The 18,569-nt window shown below is 33.0% G+C and overlaps 3 protein-coding genes and 1 long non-coding RNA gene across 9 annotated transcripts; 1 reads left to right on the top strand and 3 right to left on the bottom strand.

Annotated features, from left to right (window-relative positions):
- Positions 1–415: 415 nt before the first annotated feature.
- Positions 416–10,524, bottom strand: LOC126768187 (uncharacterized). Its single transcript, XM_050486140.1, has 9 exons — positions 10,364–10,524; positions 8,026–8,185; positions 5,946–6,116; positions 5,138–5,475; positions 3,585–3,756; positions 2,371–2,466; positions 2,066–2,164; positions 1,339–1,550; positions 416–999 (listed from the first exon to the last, which is right to left on the bottom strand). Exons 1-9 carry the CDS (start codon positions 10,522–10,524, stop codon positions 774–776), a joined length of 1,635 nt encoding a protein of 544 aa, XP_050342097.1. The 3' UTR covers positions 416–773.
- Positions 8,885–10,599, bottom strand: LOC126768192 (solute carrier family 22 member 3-like). 2 transcript variants are annotated; one of them, XM_050486151.1, is made up of 2 exons: positions 10,477–10,599; positions 8,885–10,415 (listed from the first exon to the last, which is right to left on the bottom strand). In XM_050486151.1, exon 2 carries the CDS (start codon positions 10,387–10,389, stop codon positions 8,911–8,913), a length of 1,479 nt encoding a protein of 492 aa, XP_050342108.1. In that variant the 5' UTR covers positions 10,390–10,415; positions 10,477–10,599; the 3' UTR covers positions 8,885–8,910. The 2 variants fall into 2 exon arrangements, with proteins under 2 accessions (XP_050342108.1, XP_050342107.1); XM_050486150.1 differs by having other exon boundaries at positions 8,885–10,412; positions 10,477–10,597.
- Positions 10,121–12,601, top strand: LOC126768233 (uncharacterized). Of its 5 annotated transcripts, none has more exons than XR_007669223.1 (3): positions 10,121–10,188; positions 11,263–11,433; positions 12,128–12,601. It is a non-coding gene; the product is annotated as an uncharacterized LOC126768233 (long non-coding RNA). The 5 variants fall into 5 exon arrangements; XR_007669222.1 differs by lacking the exon at positions 10,121–10,188 and adding an exon at positions 10,217–10,316; XR_007669220.1 differs by lacking the exon at positions 10,121–10,188 and adding an exon at positions 10,266–10,352.
- LOC126768200 (uncharacterized) lies at positions 11,077–17,376 on the bottom strand. Its single transcript, XM_050486165.1, has 8 exons — positions 17,168–17,376; positions 16,970–17,093; positions 16,643–16,748; positions 15,009–15,156; positions 12,298–12,390; positions 12,114–12,212; positions 11,824–12,038; positions 11,077–11,494 (listed from the first exon to the last, which is right to left on the bottom strand). The coding sequence occupies exons 1-8, from the start codon at positions 17,315–17,317 to the stop codon at positions 11,263–11,265; spliced, it is 1,167 nt and encodes a 388-aa protein (XP_050342122.1). The 5' UTR covers positions 17,318–17,376; the 3' UTR covers positions 11,077–11,262.
- Positions 17,377–18,569: the final 1,193 nt, after the last annotated feature.

Raw genomic sequence — 18,569 nt, 5'->3', positions numbered from 1 at the left:
TTTTACGGAAGTGATTAAACTGTAATAAATTTTATCTTAAATAACTAAAGTCTACAATAGTTCTGATTGAGTGCTCTTCAGTCTACGTATCCACTTATAAGTATAAAACTTAATGTAAATTCATAGAATGACGGTCGTCATTTTATGCTGAATTTAAGACAATCATTTTTTTTGATAATTTTTATTGAAACATCAAATGTAACATCAGAGAACATTACATATTCCCAACTAAAGATATTATAATTTATCACAACTAAATATATTTCTACAGTAAGTAAAACCAAATTATTTATTACAAAATATTTTTATTTTAAATAAATAATAATTGTTTAATATATCGAAACAAGGTGACGCATAACATTTTATTTATATATTAATTGATATAGAGCGAATCTAAGCCCAAATATGGCGTCAATTTTGCATTTTGAAATCGATTGTAAGCCGCTGTACATCATTATGCAAATAAAACAACGTTTAATTGGCTATTCATAGTCATAGCTACAATGACAATCGAATAAAAGCAAAATGAAATACAAAAAGTCCGTATTTGTTTGTTACATACATAATGAAATACATAGGGCATGCAGTATTTTTAGCGCAACTGATTCTCATTCACTCCACAGTTTCTCTATACTGTATTTTAATGTAAAACTAACAAATTCCCTCGTTCAATAAGCAAAAATAAAATATTGTACGATTGTTACACTGAAATTCGTTTGAAGCATAGCTGTACATGATAATATAGTATAATACAGGTATATATCATTTTTATATTAGTCATTGAGAAGTTTGCTGAGCACTTCTTTTAATTCAAGGGAGAATTCTGATACGGGTAATGCTAAGTCTTGCGTAGATGTTCCTGCTTTGAATTTTATAATATAATCTGAGGGTACGACAAATGGTTGCTTCTTTTCGCCGGGAGCTTCGAGAGATTTCAAGAAAGGAGGCATTGCTAAATGAGGCCTCTTTTGTAGCCATTTATGGAACGCCTTCGTTGACCTACAGGTAAGGATGCTTATAGAATACATGGATAGCTGCTGTACATAAGGTTATATGTGGATAAAAATAGCATGTAGTTATATATTATAAAGCTATGTTATATATTATAAAGGTTAAGACATATCTAATTTTCATCGTACATTGTAATTTTGAAGGATTGTACTTTTCTATCCAATGAAAAATAAGCTTTTTTCATAAGAATTTTCTGACTGTGCTCTGCGAGGGATAATCGTGCTTTTTGTAATTAGTTCTCATTTTTGTTCTATTTTATTTCTGGTACGTATAATAGACGTACGTGATGTGTTAAGTAAAATAGGTTTAAAAATCAGAACCACTTACGTCAGATGCTGTATATCATCCCAGACGCAAGCCATGGACCGAAGGTCTTCTGGTATCTTGACACCGTGCCACATCTCCTTTGTGTTATTCTTAGGAGGAATGTGCTTCATATCCTGCGGAAGACATGTGCCGAAAGCCATAGTATGCGCTGGACTGGTTTCTGCGTGTACGTCATCTTTAATCTGTCGTTTCAGCACTTTTGGACACGACGCCTGAAACAAAATTGTTTAAAATAAACAATTAATTTACTCAATACATGAAGTAAAAGTTAAGTTAATTTTCGTTGTTAAACATGCAGGATTTTTATTACGCACACAGTATGATACACTATAACAGACATTTACACCAATACTGTTAAATTGTCGCTACATTCAATTTATAAATAATAATATATCCCTTGATACATCATGAACTAAATGGTAGGGCTTTGTGCAAGCTCGTCTGGGTAGGTACCACCCACTCATCAGATATTCTACCGCAAAACAGCAATACTTGATATTGTTGTGCTCCGGTTTGAAGGGTGAGTGAGCCAGTGTAATTACAGGCACAAGGGACATAAAATCTTAGTTCCCAAGGTTGGTGGCGCATTGGATATGTAAGCGATGGTTGACATTTCTTACAATGCCAATGTCTAAGAGCGTTGGTGACCACTTACCATCAGGTGGCCCATATGCTCGTCCACCTTCCTATTCTATAAAAAAAAAAAAAAGTGTAATTTATCAGTTACCTTTCTCACGCCAACAAATTCAGCGATAGTTTTTAATACACAAGGTAATATTTTGTGATCAAGTACCAAGCCACGCGATGCGTGCTCGTCGAACCAGACCTGAAAAAATTAACTTAAAGTAATAAACCTATCTACTTTTTAGAAATAATTACTAATATAAGAAATTCGAAAATGAGTTTGCTTGATACCCTTTCAACTTCTTAACTACTGAACATCATGAAATTCTGTATAAACGTTGCCAGGAGTAAAAATGGATTTCGGGTACCTTCATACGATCGCAAAGTGTAGAAATAAGTAAGACATACTTGGAACAGATCTTCGATATCTTCTGGCCGTCTGATTTCGCTTTTGAATTCCACATTGCCCAATCCGACCCACCAGTCATAGAACTCCTGAGCAATCTGATAGAATGGATTTTCATTATTATTACTGATTTATTTGTAATACAATAGTTTTATTTTCTTATTTTTAACGTATTTTTATCCACCAACCGGCCAAACTACAATTGCGGGTAGCATGATTAGCCCTGTAGTGGGATAGATATACGTGTTCCTATATTACTATTATTCTTTTCAACGCGGGCACAGGGCCAAGTTTATACGAGATCTGCACTACCTTCTTTCAAATTTGCTAATATGTTAATTGATCAATCAATACCGTAATAACTTTGGGTCTCAACGACCCCTTATGATGGTAGGAAACAGACCCACAAGAAAGAGAATTCACAAAGAGGAGTAAGATCATGCACGGTTGTTCATAAATGTCTGCCTATTTTTGTTTCCTTGAGAATCATAAGATGAGTGTATATTTTACTTTACAATAATCAAACTCCGTCCCGAAAAAATAGTACAAAGGAAATAAATGAAAATGATGACCTATTTAACTTTAATTTTGAGAACTCTTTGATATGTGCTACCATATAAAGTTATTCTTAGACGCTAATCCTAAATACCAATATAAATATGAAAATGGGATTGTTTGTTACGTTTTTACGTCTTAACTACTCAACTGATCATCATAAAATGTATACAAGTTATCAAGGGTACAAAGAAGAACATATAGATATCCTTAACATTTACCCTTTTCCTCACACGCGCGCGAAGCCACAGGCGGAAGCTAGTCCAAGTTTTACAAAGTTATTGCTTATATAATCATAGCGAAAAAAGGAAAAAAATATACCCACAATTTTATTGCAGCTAACGTTCCGTCTCGGGCATAAACAATATTTCTCGGCGACGGCCTTTTTCTATAGAATAATCGAATCAAAATCCATTTAGTAGCTTTGAGACAGCCACAAATATACTGACGGACAGGGCGGTATAACATGTATTTCCACATTTACGAATATAAAAAATATATATTAAGTATAATAACCACGGCAATATATAACGATTTACATTCTAAAGATTTATTACACGCTTAAATGATAAACGATTGGTTAAAAGTACATTAAATCAACGGCCTGTAAATGTCCCACAGCTGGGCTAAGATTTCATATTCGATTTAATTTATATTTTACCTTCTTTGTTAAAATTTCAGCTTTTTTACTAAATTCATCAGACGCGGAAACTTCGAAGCTTTTTTGCTTGTAGTGAGATTTCCACTTGATCATATCAGTCTCCGATTTATTACAATACAGCATTTCGAAATGAGGATTTTTCTTGCTTTTGTGACTGTGAGTCGACATACGCCTACAATAATAATGATAATACTTTATTGTTATCCATTACATACATGTTATAAAAAGTAGCCCTGACTCCTGAACTGGTGTTACCCGTGCGTGAGAAGTCAGTTCCTTCCCATTAAATTCTTAAAAAGTATTACAAAGGGTCTTGTTACTAATTATTGTAAGTTAATCCAAGTCGTGTGTGCGTGAGTGTATAAATGTGTGTGTATGTATGTGTGTGTACTATATTTGGGAGTGCGATGTGGATGTTCTTTTATCAGATAGTTAATAGTTTCTCAACGGCTTCATAATTAAGTTGTCTTAACCATGTCTTAGTTTTGTCTTTTAATTGGTAGTTATTAATGTCATTTATTCTTGAAAATTGATTTAATTTTTTATAAAATCTAGGTGCAAGACTGTTATATTGTTGCTGTGCAAATTTACTTTTAACTTTATTGTAAGGAAATCGATCTCTACTATTGAAATTAGTTTTGCGTAAGATTGGGGCAACTGTTTTATGATATTTTTGTATACTAGGTGTACAAAAAGTTTTCTCACAGATATAACACGCCTTCTCGTAAACCTTTTTTGTTGAATATTGGAATGTGCTCGCTGGGCACGCTCAGCTATTAATAATTACAATAAAAGTTATATATGTAGTATTCATTAATAATGCAATTTTATTTGTATGTATACTATCAAATAATATTAAAAGTGGACATACTCGTATATAAATAATATTATATAAAATATAAATAATATACATTTAAAACAATAACTAGTCATATTCATATTAACGTCTCGATTTGTGACATATTGGAAATGCTTGCGGAATATCGAATAGGCATTGAAAAATTAACTGACTACGATTATTTTGCTATTATTTTTTGGAATGTAGTTTATAATAATAATAATAATAATGTCCTCCAGACCGATTTTGGCCACGGCGGCCAATCTCAAGAGAGATTAGCCAACTATGCAGGAGATATTATAGTGCACAAGTGTGTGCGCAAACACAGGTGCACTCTCTATTCCCTAACTCTCATAATCCGATGGGACGGCAATCCGACACGACCGGAAAGAGTTCAGGCGCAGGACCAACGGCTTTACGTGCTTTCCGAGGCACGGGAGTGTACACACTTCCAACTTCCACACTCCGGAAAAACCTAAGTTTACCTATAACATGAAACCGGAAGTTTACCTATAACATGAAAATACGTCTCTGGACTACCAATAGATAAGCTATCATAGATATTTTTGCAGGCGTAAGATCAACAAAGCTGTAAATAAGAAGTAACTATCTATGTATATCGCATCCTTAGGTAAGCGAGGTTAAGACGATCTATTTATTTTAGTTAATTAAATTATTTTAAATAAATGCCATTAAATTTGATTAGCGTACTAACTTCTTTGGTTTTTCGCTCATTTGTACTTCCAAATCGTCCAAAGTTGAAGCGAGTTCGCCCACACTGGATGGGGTAGATTTTAAAAGCTTAGAATGTCTAGTTAAAGATTTTTTTGATAAAAACTTTGAGAATGACTTAGACACAGATTTTGCTGTACTCAATGATTTTGTTCTAAGTATAGATTTAGAACGTGACGACTTTCTTAAATCAGACGACGATGACGATATAGTCCAAGCTTCTGATTCTTCTCCTTCCATCTCTTGATTGTCTTCTTCATCTGTGTCTACATACATAGACGGATCAAAATCACTCATAGAAAACGACGGACGTATTGGACCCTTTAAAATAATGAGTACATAGAATTACATGAGATATAAATAAAAACTATATATGTTGAAATCCCACTATCGAGCAACAATGCGTTTTGTAATTTTTCCGCATTTCGATGAAGAATACGTGTAATTGCGAGGGCAAGATCATGTTATGTCTTAATCCTCGTTGACAGCGAATTGATAATATATTGATGTACCACATCTTATTCCCTTGATACTGCTGACGTCACCTACATCATATGACTATCTAAAATTTGTCTATAATGAAAGACATGTGCATGTCTATCTAACTTCATGTCAACGGTAAAAACCATTTCAGTATAATTTTAATTATCTTTAATAACAACTAAGCGATTTTTAAAGTTATAAAATATCAGAATTAATCTTATATTTTAGTAAAGAAATTCAGCAATTTATTTGAAATATTAAGACATTAACAAAAAGAAAATAAATCAAAATGTGCTGAAAACACTTACTTCAGATACGACATTAGTAGTCTGATAATAAATATCGGAAGGTTCGAGAGATGTTTCTGAACGAGGTTCGTATGGTTTGTCTCTCAAAGACAACTTGAATATCTTGACGATTCTGCTGAAAATTTTCGGACCGACAAGTTCACGAACCATATCGCCATGCGAGTTCCAAAACTAAAAAAAACAATATTTATATTTGAAAATGTTGTATAAACTACATTTTTAATAATTAACTACATTTTTATTTATTTTATAATATATACTTATTTTATTATTTTTATGGCTTTTCCTAAGGTTATTTAGGTGGTGTTTAATTAAGCAATCGAATATCAAATCATCGATGGCAGAAAGAGAGAAATCAAAATTTAACTAAGTATCCGCTAAATATTTTAATAAGTAGGACCATTAATAATATCATTCACGAATATCTATCGTACATACCTTTCTTGGTATCTATTAAAGAAAGCCACAAGGCATAAATACAAAACAATACAAAACAAAACATATTTTTTAAGTTACATAGTGGGATTATTCAGTTTAAATGGGTATGAAATTAAAAAAGAAATGAATATTATGTTGGTATTAACACAACAGAACATACCCAAAGAAAAGAAAGATATAAAAGAAAGAAAGATATAACATACCCATTATTCCGTAAAATGTAATGCTTCTAAGTTTTGTAAAGTAATAGACAAGCGAACGTACTTTTAATTTCGGGACAGGGGGATACAAATTAGACCCTTAATCGCGTGTTCCGACTTCGACGTGGATCTTCAAAATAAATAAACTAAAATTCTTTCTAAGAATTAAAGCTTATTATTTTTGAAGCGAGTTATTTAAGTGTAATTTAACACCCTGCTAATGGTTGTTTAAATTTAAAAAAAAGTTTAGTATTTATCGTTCGATGATGCGCATATAGAGTCAGGAGTTGTATTCGGAAAATTTGGCTTGCTATAACGAGACGACGTTTTTAAAGATTTTATTTGTGTCTTTTATACATGTGTTGTTCTTATTTATATGTAAATACATACTTATATACATACACGTGCACGTATATACGTAATACATAGAAAAAGATGGGGTGTATGGAATGAAAACTCAGTTCTGCATCTGCATAAATGCCTAAAGAAACCTGGTTAAGTTTTTATTCAATTAGAATAAGTTGTTTTATTTTGGTAGATGGATAAAAAAAACCGGATGTTAATTTGTGTAATACTTTTTGTCACTCTTAGAGAACATTTTCAAGAAAGTTGAAAATATACCTAGTTAGACCAAATGCTCACAAATTTGCTTTAGTAATTATCGTTCATCTTCTATTATAATCCATCAAAAATTCTTTAAAATCGTTTTATTTGATAAAGAGCATCACGATTAACGGAATCAGAGGTTTTATTGCTCTCTATCATTATTTATCGCATACTAATTTGTCTGGCAATGTTAGTTGTAAACGATTCACGCTCCTGACATGCATATCGCACACCGTTTTGTTTATTTATGGAATTGTTTTATGATTAATATCTAAACTTTTTTTAAAAAAATTATCTGATATAAATAGATTATTTTAATGTATGTCTTACGTATATTAAGAAAAAAAATATTTAAACTATGTAAGTAAATATTTAAAGATAAATGCCTTTTCTATTTATAACAACTCACGTGTATCGTGGCTCCAGATTGCTTTATAAATATTTTATTGAAGAGGTAGCTTTCGTTATTTTCTTTTTCCTTTTTCTAAATTTACTTTAAAATTAATTATTCGATTGATATAGTACTTGATAAATTGTAGCTTTAGTTATGGGTGACATAGAATATTTAAACTTATGTTGTTTAAAGAGCCGCTTTATAAAACATTTCATTGTTTTTATGCCTCTTTATTTTTTTCGACATACCTCAAAGTAAATATAACACCCGCAAGCAGTTGCTACTATGAGTGTAATACTCATAGAAACATCTCATAGAGGACTATGACTATATGCATTATGTATATTTTTACAGCTTACCTGCTGTAATGTATTTATCCCATGTACTTATTTCGAAATTAACGACTATATTTTAATAAAAATAATACTTATAAAATGTGTACCGTTTCATCTTTATACGACAGTTCTAATTCTCTTAAAACATTTTTCCAGTGAACTTTGACAGATGCTTCGTTTTGCTCGTAACGAGATGGTTTTATCACTCTAAGATCTTTAGGTCTATCCCATAATTTTATTAAAGGTCTCTTTCCACACGGCATAGTATAAATATTACAATTGTTAGATAATAATTATTTTTCTTTTCTTGGCGTATATTTGCTCTTGGTAAAATTGTTTTTTTAATTTTTAACTTTCAATGTCAATTCTACAAGACATCAAAAAGTATAAATAGACCAAAGAATAATTAACCGTTACATTTATTAAGCACTTAATCAAATTCTAAAATACTAAAGGCAGATTTATAGAATAATTATATTAAGCCAATAAAAAAAACATTCATCCAAACAACGTTTTGGTATTTTTATTATTAATCCTATTTAAAAAAATCATATAATTAATATTATTAGTAATAATGTAAGACCCATATATAATTAAAAAAGAAGTATATAATTTTTAATGGTTTTTGTTTGCAGCGGCATCTATTTTTAAATCATTAAACAGCTTGAAGTCTTTATACAATGTAATGTATGGTACATTACTAATTTAATTCATAGATGGCAGTTCAGAAATTTGTACAAATACAGAAACGAAGTGCTTCTACTATCTTTTCACAGATGGCGCTGTAATGTACTTTATGCCAAAAAATGTTATTCTCTGTATTTGTATTTTAATTAATACAATATTATTTTATTGGACATTTTGGTATTAACGATTGTAAATGATAACTAATATTTTTTTCGGGTATAATTTTTATTTTAAAATATATTTAAGTTTTTCAAATAATAATTACAATATTTACCTTAATTACCTATTTAAAAATAATTTATATTCTATTTTCCTATTTGTTCGGCATCTTCAAATGTGTCTGGTACTTTTAAACCACGTGTTTCAGGCTGTGTTAATATTAAAAATCCTGCTAGGGCTGCCATGATTGCGAAAAGCATCGATGGAATTCCCGACCAATATACCATTAGAGGTGGCGTTAGTGGTGATACTACGGAACCAATTCGGCCTAACATTGAAGAAAAGCCTAGAAATGAATGGCGATGTCTGGTTGGATAGAGTTCAGAAGTAAATAGGTACAAGGACGTAAAAATGACCCCTGTGCTGAACTTACCCATTAAAAATAAAATCAAAGATAAAACGTACATACTGTCAGGTGTAAAAGAAAATGCTAAACAACATATTGAACACAACATATAACCAGTGAACAGAGTAACCTTTCGGCCCAGTCTATCCAATACTAGAAAAGCTGTCCAATAACCAGGTATTTCAATAAGAGCTGTTAGTACGTAATTCAAATACATATTTCCAGATAAACTAACAGAGTTAATTGATAAACCATAATAAATGAACGTTGTCGCTATCCAATATACAGGTGTAGTGCAACATCTACGTAACATCACTGGCGATTTTAAAACTCGAATAAATAACGGTTTATTACTAATATCTGATTTTTCTTTACTTAATTTAGGAATTGATGTGAGGAGAATTGTCATCGCATTTTCGGAAATTATTCTTTTATTTAATTTGGCTGCTTTCTCTAACACGCTCCTGGCCTCGTAGTTCTTATTTTTACTAAGTAGCCATCGGTGACTTTCTGATACGATCCAATAGTAAGAAAGTATCGAAAATACAGGAATAAATAATGTCAATGTCAGCTTACGCCATTCGGGCACGGCTGCAGCAATCCCACCCAACAATGCTTGACCGAGGGCAAACATAGATGACATTGTAGCGCTCGTTGGAACGCGAAATTTAGGACCAACTAGTTCTGTTGCTAATATATAAGCTGCACTGTAAAGTCCACCTCCTATTGCTGTGTGTAAAAATTGTAAAACTACGTACATAGTATAATTTACGGAAAAGGCTTTAACTAAGCCCACTAAAGCGACATTGAATGCAAAAAACACAACTGAAATACGTCGACCAAAATAGTCGGAGACGAATCCGGCTAAAGGCAGAGCGATCATTGCACCCAGACTGTTTAAAGTCCCGGCCAGTGCTCTGAGCCACTCCTGGCATTCCAGACCGAAATCATAAACAACCGTGTTCGTTCTACTATACACATATCCGTCACAAGGAATTGTCATACTTCTGTTAAAAAGGTCAGCGGAACACGTATTGTTCGGTAATGTGGTGGTGTTTATTATGTTAGCATAGCGAGAACAATCTTCAAAGCCCGTTGATCTCTCTGGGATGGCGTTCAATATCCATTCGGGTGAATAGTCTGGAGGTTGGTGATCACATAACGGCACAGCACATCTATACGGTAACTTCCCCGCTGTAAATACATAGTCGCCTGCCATAAAACCCGAAGCGGCGGCCGGCACTGCTAACAATAATATATTGATTAATTGATACATTCCAAACTGTCCTAACTCATTATTTAATACCGTCTCAAACTCCATTTTATTATCACTTTCACTAACACCTTGAGTCATTATGAAATATTGCCAACTTAATGTTATTGATTTAAAACATTACAGTCGTTTATTTTTAATCATTGAATCTTTGTTTCTAAGTCGAACATACTTTAAACGTCTGTATATAAACTCGTCGGTCGTTATCTTTATACTGTAGTAGGGTAATAAAATATATCTTCATGAAACGTCAAACGTTCAGTCAAGGGCCATTCGATGGTAGTGTCTAGTCAGAAACACTTATTGATTTTCCTCCTTTAATTTAAATAATTTGTTAAAACCATTTGTATTAAAATAAAGATAATGTAGTTAGTAAGTTTGTTATATAAATTATCTTTATTGCATAATATTGCCAACTAATGCCATTATATATTCATTCTTGTTTATCTGTAATAATAGAATAATTCTAATCTGTAGAGTTCGGTGAAATTTATTTGTGACTAGACTTCATGCTCTATGTTACAGATAATTGAGATAAGGTTATTAGTAGTTTTTAAATACATCATACATCAAATTAGCCAAACAATCGCGCAAGAGCCCTATTGCTTTGCCCAACGACATGTTAGCAAACCATTTATATTTCTGACATTCGGAATATAAAAATCTGTATAAATTCTCAAATAATTGCTGTTATTATATATTTTACATCAACATATATTTGGCAAAAATATCTATAAAAATGAAATGAAACATCGTTTTAATATTAGTCATTTTAAAATTATATTTTATATACTTGAAAGAATTGAATAATTGTTTCAGCTATCCATCAACGTTAGCGTCAGCTAGTTCCGACAACCGCTTGCGAATATGGTCGATGGGCGCAGGGATGTCTGTAGGAGACGTTAGGGGCGGTGACATATTTTGCTGTTGCAGTTCGAAGGTCAACCTCGCGTCAAGAACCACAGAATCGAACATACCGAGGCTTCTCAGGTAAGGAGCTCTACGATACTCGGGATGTTCTATCATCCAACGACAGTATTCTTTGACACTTCTAAAAAAAATGTATTCATTATAAGTTAAGAATTATATGTCTCAATATGAACTTCATAGTTAAGCTAGCTTCATAAAACAGAAACAATTTTTTTAATACATACGGTGAAAAGCTAATTTAATGCGTGTTTTGTTAAAATGTTATAATTAATTATTTATTAAACTCAATGTAGCTTAAAATTTTCTGACATTTCACGACCATGTTCTGCGGTGAGTTTCAAGTTTTATCTTACGGAATAGCTCTACAATACTAAGAACAACACAAATCAATACAATACAAATCATTGTTAACTCATACCATTATTAAAAAATATATCTATATATTATTACCTAAGGTTGGTAATGCCTTCCCAAACTGCTTTCAAAGTAACGAGGTCTTTCGGTACATGGCGAGCTGATCGCCACATATCTTTTGTTTCGTTACGAGGAGCACGCCATTGCTTCTTATTTGGAAGACTGCGATTAAAGGCTCGTAGATGATCAGCCCGACGTTCCGCCTTTATGTCTTTTGATATCTCACGTCCGAGAGCAGCGAACTTCGATTTCTAAAATTATATTTGTAACCTTAAGCATATTTTAGTTATACAACATTATCTTCATATAACGTATTCAAAGTTAACCTCTGGATTTTCAGTGACATTCGCGATTCGTTCTTCAACTGTGGGCAATTCTTTCGGTACAACTTGAAGACTGCGAGCCACGTGGGTGTCAAATTCAACCTATAAATAAATTATAGCTTAATTTAATAAAATAATGTAAATAAATTTCGACAAGCAAAATGTAATATAAATGATGTCCTGGTACCTGAAAGAGTTCCTTTATAGCTTTTGGTGTAAAAAGTTGTGATTGCTGATCACCGCCTAGTTGTTTCATATAATCACAAAAGTTTTGTGTTATCTGTGAAATATAAATTAAAAAAGCATTTAAAATTCATACAAAATACATTTATGAAGTCGGATTAAGAGGTATCTTGGAAAGTTACTGTTGAGTTTTTCAAGTATTTTGCGTTTGCAATACATTTTGCGATTAAGGTGCGAAAACATCTTAAGAGATTGAAATAATTGCAGTGCTATCCATATATACTATTAAAATCTTAAAATAGACAACTATTTTATTTTTTTTTTTTTTTTTTTTTTTTTTTATCGCCGGGAGGGCAAATGACTCTACTCCACCTGATGGTAAGTGGTAGTAGAGTCCAAACGCGACGACGGCCAGTACAGACGGGAAAAACGTTCTGCACTAGCCGCCTCCGCCTTGCCGGCCCGCAAGATGCCTCTTCACGCCTCGCTTGAAGGAACCCAGGTTGTAAGAGGAGGGGAATACGTGAGCTGGTAAGGAATTCCATTTTTTGGAAGTGCGACAAAGAAAGGAGTTGCCAAATTTCTTTGTTCGCGATGGAATTGATGTCACAGTTAGGCGGTGACATCGAGAACCAGCCCGCGTGGACTTAAGAAGGAAGGGGGAAGCAGGAATTAGAGAGAATAATTCCTCAGAGCACTCGCCGTGATACAGTCGATAGAAAGCGCTCAGTGCTGCTATCTCACGACGCAATTGTAAAGGTTCAAGGGTGTTTGTGACCTTTACGTCGCCAATAATGCGTACGGCACGTCGCTGCAACCGGTCCAAGGCCTCAAGTAGGTACTTAGCGGAGCCATCCCAAAGGTGCGAGCAATATTCCACGCAAGACCGTACCTGTGTTTTGTACAGCAGGCACAGTTGTTGTGGCGTGAAAAAGCGCCGCACCTTGTTCAGAACTCCGAGTTTCCGTGAAGCTGTTTTTATAACAGCCTCGATGTAATCCCTTGGACTAAGGTCGCAGCGAACGTCAATCCCCAGCATGGCGATTTTGCTTTGCATCACCAGCGGAGTACCACAGAGGGAGGGAAGAGGGGAAAATGTTGACTTTTTCGCCGTGAGAGCGCATACCTGTGTTTTCTTGGCATTAAACTCAACAAGATTATCAGAGCCCCATTTGGCGATGAGATCTAACGTCCTATCGAGTTCAATGACAAGATTCTCCCGCCTCTCCTCAGTTTCCGCCCGCCCAGCCACTGCGCGTCCGTGGTATCCACCATGCACTGTACTATCGTCTGCATAGCAATGTATGTTCCCAAGGGAGAGCATATCATTGATATGCAAAAGAAAGAGTGTGGGAGATAGCACAGATCCCTGGGGGACCCCAGCATTCACTACATAGAATTGTGAAGCGCAACCATCTACTAAAACACGAAGGCTACGCTTGTGTAGGAAGCTGGCAATCCAGGTGCATAGCTGAGCAGGCAGACCATATGCCGGTAGCTTGGAGAGAAGACTTCTGTGCCAGACCCTGTCGAAAGCCTTGGAGATATCGAAGCTGACAGCCAACGATTCTCCATGCTTGTCGATAGCTTCACCCCAGAGGTGCGTTACGTACGCTAGAAGATCACCTGTGGACCGTTTTGGTCGAAAACCGTACTGACGATCATTAATCAGACAGTGATCTTCTAGGTAATGGATCAGTTGGTTGTTTAAAATCCGTTCCATCACCTTACAAAGTACTGAGGTGATAGCTATTGGCCGATAATTTGCCGGGTCAGACCGATCCCCTTTTTTGGGAACCGCTTGCACATTAGCTCTTCTCCAAGCCTCCGGCACACTTCCCGAAGAGAGAGAAAGTTGGAACAGGCGCGTTAACACAGGAGACAGCTCCGCTGCGCACTTCTTCAGCACTATGGCTGGTATTCCATCGGGACCGCTAGCTTTCCGTACATCAAGTGATTGCAGCTCCGCACGCACATCACGTTGCCTGATTTTAATGTCAGGCATCGTATGGCCACATGCAGGTATTGTAGGTGGCAGTGCACTACAATCATCGATGACGGAATTGTCGGCAAAGAGTTTAGCCAGGAGATCAGCTTGCTCTTGCGGACTGTGAGCTAGCGATCCGTCCGGATTTCTGAGCGGTGGCAGCGAAGGTTGGCAGAAGTTGTTTTGCACAGACTTGGTCAGACGCCAGAAGCTACGGGAGCCCCTAGGATGCGATTTAATGAAACATGTTGTAATTAAAAGAAATAAAAACTAGTATGTGTTTTATCTTACTGCGATGACGGTAGCTGGTGGCGAAACAGTAAAACTGATTATGTAGACAATGGATATGCAATGAGTACAGCATAATAAACTATGTATAATTTATACGGGTTGCGCAACCAGCTAGCTAGATATCAATATAAATTATAATATTAATTGCAATATAGGAGTTATTTATATCGGTCCAAGTTTTTGGAATACAAATGTTGACAAATATTTTGGATTTCCCAGAAGTGAACTCTGTGTTTAGAAAATTAATACTAGATTGTCACCAAATCGAATAGTTAACGAAATTTCATTTTGATCGGTTGAGTTGGGAACTTTTTTAAAGTTAGTTGTATCATTTGACTCATACATATTTACGTGAGGTTAAGGAAAAGCTTCTACAATGCTATAATTAAAAAACCGATCAAGAATTAGTTATATAGGTATTATATATTTATTTATACTCTGTCAGTGAGATCGTCAGCTTTTTTTACTAAGCTCTTTTCATCTTCTTTTTCTGGTTCAAGATAGTGCGTAGCCCACGTGATTTGCTCTCTAATTGGTTTCCTTAAAAAATCTCTATGAATATTCCGCTTTTGGTCTTCTTCATCACTGGAAATATATACAACGATTTTAAATTTAATTTCATACAACATAATTAAACTAATTTTTTTTCCTAATATATCAATAAACACTACGAAAACATAACAGCTTGTACATGGAACATCATGGTCTTTGAAATTTTAATATTAATAGGACTTAATAGTGTAAAATAATTAGAATATGTAATTTTAGTGGAATAAAAAAATGAATGTTTTAGACTTTTGTTTTTATTGAGAAATTATATGGTATTACAATTTTCTCATGAATAAATGTTCTTAGCTTACAGTGCAATAAATATTCTTATAAAATTATAATAAGGTAAGTTTGGTTTTTTCGTTTTCACGCCAAAACTTATGCAATACTTTCACGGATGTTCGAATTAGGATATAGTAAGTTTATTGCTTTATTTCTCAATTTGCATGCAGAATATACAATATCAGTTGTGTAAATTAGAATTTATATTATGTTATTTGGTGAAAACGAGTAGGTAATTACTTAGTTTCTCGCTAGTTCTATTCGGTGGAATCAATATTCCGACCTTTAATTTAATATTCTTAATTAATGATTCCAAATGTAAAGATCCCCTCTAATGTTTACTTTGATTTGTACATACCATAATAGTTTGTTAAATAAATGTATTACCAAAGATAAACGCTTAGAATATTGAAAAAAAAAAATAAAAAAAATCTTTGCTAAATTTATAGACAGATGTGGATAATTAATATCGTACGATTTTTATCAGCTTCAACGAAAGCAATACAAAATGATAAGATAAACTGTTTTCGCCAGGGCTTTATATACAACTATTTCTGAAATATAGGTAATATAAAAATTAGATTCTTTGTTTGTAAATTTTACTAATGTCAAATAATTCTTTGTAATACGTACCTTTTTGTCGTATAACATAGTTTAAAAATGTAAAAAAAATTTTAAAACTATAATAAATAAATTTAACTAACGGTAAAAAAAATATCAGTCGGTTATTAATTTAAATTTATAGGAATTCCGATTGAGCCAGAAATTATGTACATTCTTGACATTCCAGTTGAGTAATATATAACAAACATTTCATTTATTTATTTCGTGTTAACATAATCTGAAGTTCGTTTTAGGATATTATTACGTTTTATTTAGAGTATGTATTTCAACCCAGTTTTAGACACAACAACAGTTATATTTTTTTCTATAATTACATAATTATTTATATATATGTATAATTGGTTGTAGGACTTGGTGCAAGCCTGTATGGATAGATTGATATCATGACTTATTACCATGTTTAGTGGCGCATTGTCGATGTAAGCAATCGTTATTATTTCTTATAGCGGCAATGTTTATTTGCGGTGGTAATAATTAGTAGTTGGCTTCATTAATCATTCCACTGTGAGTTATAAAACAATATGTATCTAATACCAGATTTACTTCCTAATCTTATTGCTGAAGTATTCAAGGCTCATATTGAAACGTGTGACTTATCTAAAATATTATTACTCACCTTGAGATAAATTCGACGTCAGTATCAGAGTCCAACTCTCTATTTATAGTTATAGTTTTCCTGCATGATAACAGCGATTCTTTTACTATTCTACGAGTTTTATGCTCTATAAATAAGTAAATTAAATATCACTTTTTGTCATATATATTTATTATAAAGGTTGCTCGTGTATTCATGATTGTCTAGACGTTCTAATGGCTGACTTGCGAGGCCAAGTAGATTAGAACTCAAGACCACGACTATAGGCAACATCTAGAACGACGGAAGGTAAAAAAATATACGAGTACAACAGATAAATAAGCGATATGTAATTCAATTTAGAAATACCTTCGATATTTCCTGTTTCTTTTAATTGTTTTGTTTTTAAATTTATATGCAATATATTACAAACTTTATTACATAGCTCGTTCGGTAGAATTTCCGATAAACAGTTGATGTCATTTTCTTGCATCTGAAACAATAAAGTTAACTAACTACTACTAATTTTTGTTTAATGAATAAATTTCAAAATCACATTTTACTTACTGGTTCTTTATTAGTTTCTGATAATGCGTTAAAAACATTGCTCCAGTACTTCTTGTTACTGCGAATAACTTCAGATCCTTCATATCTGGATGGTTTTACGTTCAAGATCTCTCGCGGTGCTTTTGCTTTACTATAACACTTATTATTCATATTTATAAAAATAAAAGATTAATAAAATTAAATTGATCATTGATTGCTTTTTTTATTGAGCCACATAGATTTAATGTCCATGAAAAAACATTGTTGTCGATATGTAGCGCGGACGTCGCGTAAATCTATTCGGCGTTGCTACACAACCGATCGTATTGTAAATAACTGTACGGAAATACCTGGAAACGTTGGTTACGGTACATGCAGGACATATTCTGTTTTTTATTTTGTGAAAATATATGGAATACTTCGCTTTACAGTGCAAAATTGTGCTTGCAAAAATAATACAATACGTATTTTATTGATCAATATTTTCGAATTATATTTATATTATAAAAAGGTCAGTGTCGTTTTCGTGTTTTCATGTTTGTTATTGCAGGTTTATAGATATAGGCACTAATCAATCGACATGAAATATACATATTGTAATGTTTTATGTCGTACATAATTAGGCGTATTAAGGCGCTTAATTGGCAAACGTTATTATGTCATTTTAAATATTTTCTGTAAATAAATAAACATTTAACTTAGATTTTTTAAATTTCGATAAATTTTAATAACTATTTTTAGGGTTATTAAAAAAAAACATTTATAAGTAAAAATGACATAAAAAAAATGTAATTTCGGTATCATTCTAAACATATATATTTGCTTGTACTAAAAATGTAATACTTGCTTATATTGGCTCGAATATAAAGACAATAAAGACGATGATACAAAATATGCGACCAAAGCATCCCAAAATGTGGGTTGGTAGGAGATGGGGAGTGTTTGATCAATAATCGTGATGTGTTGGATGCACTTTGAAAACTTTTCTAACCTAAAAATTTGCATACTAACAAGCGCATCACCAATATATGCTTTCTATAATATATTGATATGAATTTTACATTTTCATCAAACTTTCTATATACTTTAATTCAGAAATTATAATTTTGTATATGGAAATGTATTTAAAATTAAAAAAATATATATCGTCTTAATATGACAACGTCGATATGATGTCATATTAATAGGATATTCTTGTCCCATACCCATTCTATAGATAACCACAAGTAGACTTAGTAAATTTATTCAGAATGCAATTGTGTCAGATTTCCGCCGTGAAAGTGCCGCTTGAAACAATATTATGGAACGGAGAAGTGTCAAGTTATCAAAACACTGTTTAAAGTCCAGCAATAGCAAAATTGAAATAAATGAATCTGAATGAATAAAGTAAATCAAATCGATTAACGTTAGTACTGAAATAGTT

Source organism: Nymphalis io, chromosome 4 (assembly GCF_905147045.1).
Source record: "Nymphalis io chromosome 4, ilAglIoxx1.1, whole genome shotgun sequence".
Lineage (NCBI taxonomy): Eukaryota > Metazoa > Arthropoda > Insecta > Lepidoptera > Nymphalidae > Nymphalis > Nymphalis io.
This window is presented reverse-complemented; position numbering and strand designations above follow the sequence as displayed.

Excerpts from the sequence above, each read along its gene's own strand:
- LOC126768192 (XM_050486151.1), bottom strand. The coding sequence starts at position 10,389 with ATGGCAGGCGACTATGTATTTACAGCGGGGAAGTTACCGTATAGATGT.
- LOC126768187 (XM_050486140.1), bottom strand. The coding sequence starts at position 10,524 with ATGACTCAAGGTGTTAGTGAAAGTGATAATAAAATGGAGTTTGAGACG. Across the intron at positions 1,551-2,065 it reads AATTTGTTGGCGTGAGAAAG|GCGTCGTGTCCAAAAGTGCT; the intron begins GTAACTGATAAA and ends ATTTTGTTTCAG. Across the intron at positions 1,000-1,338 it reads GATGATATACAGCATCTGAC|GTCAACGAAGGCGTTCCATA; the intron begins GTAAGTGGTTCT and ends CCTTACCTGTAG.
- LOC126768200 (XM_050486165.1), bottom strand. The coding sequence starts at position 17,317 with ATGAATAATAAGTGTTATAGTAAAGCAAAAGCACCGCGAGAGATCTTG. Across the intron at positions 16,749-16,969 it reads AGAAACAGGAAATATCGAAG|AGCATAAAACTCGTAGAATA; the intron begins GTATTTCTAAAT and ends ACTTATTTATAG. Across the intron at positions 12,039-12,113 it reads ATGTCACTGAAAATCCAGAG|AAATCGAAGTTCGCTGCTCT; the intron begins GTTAACTTTGAA and ends ATATAATTTTAG.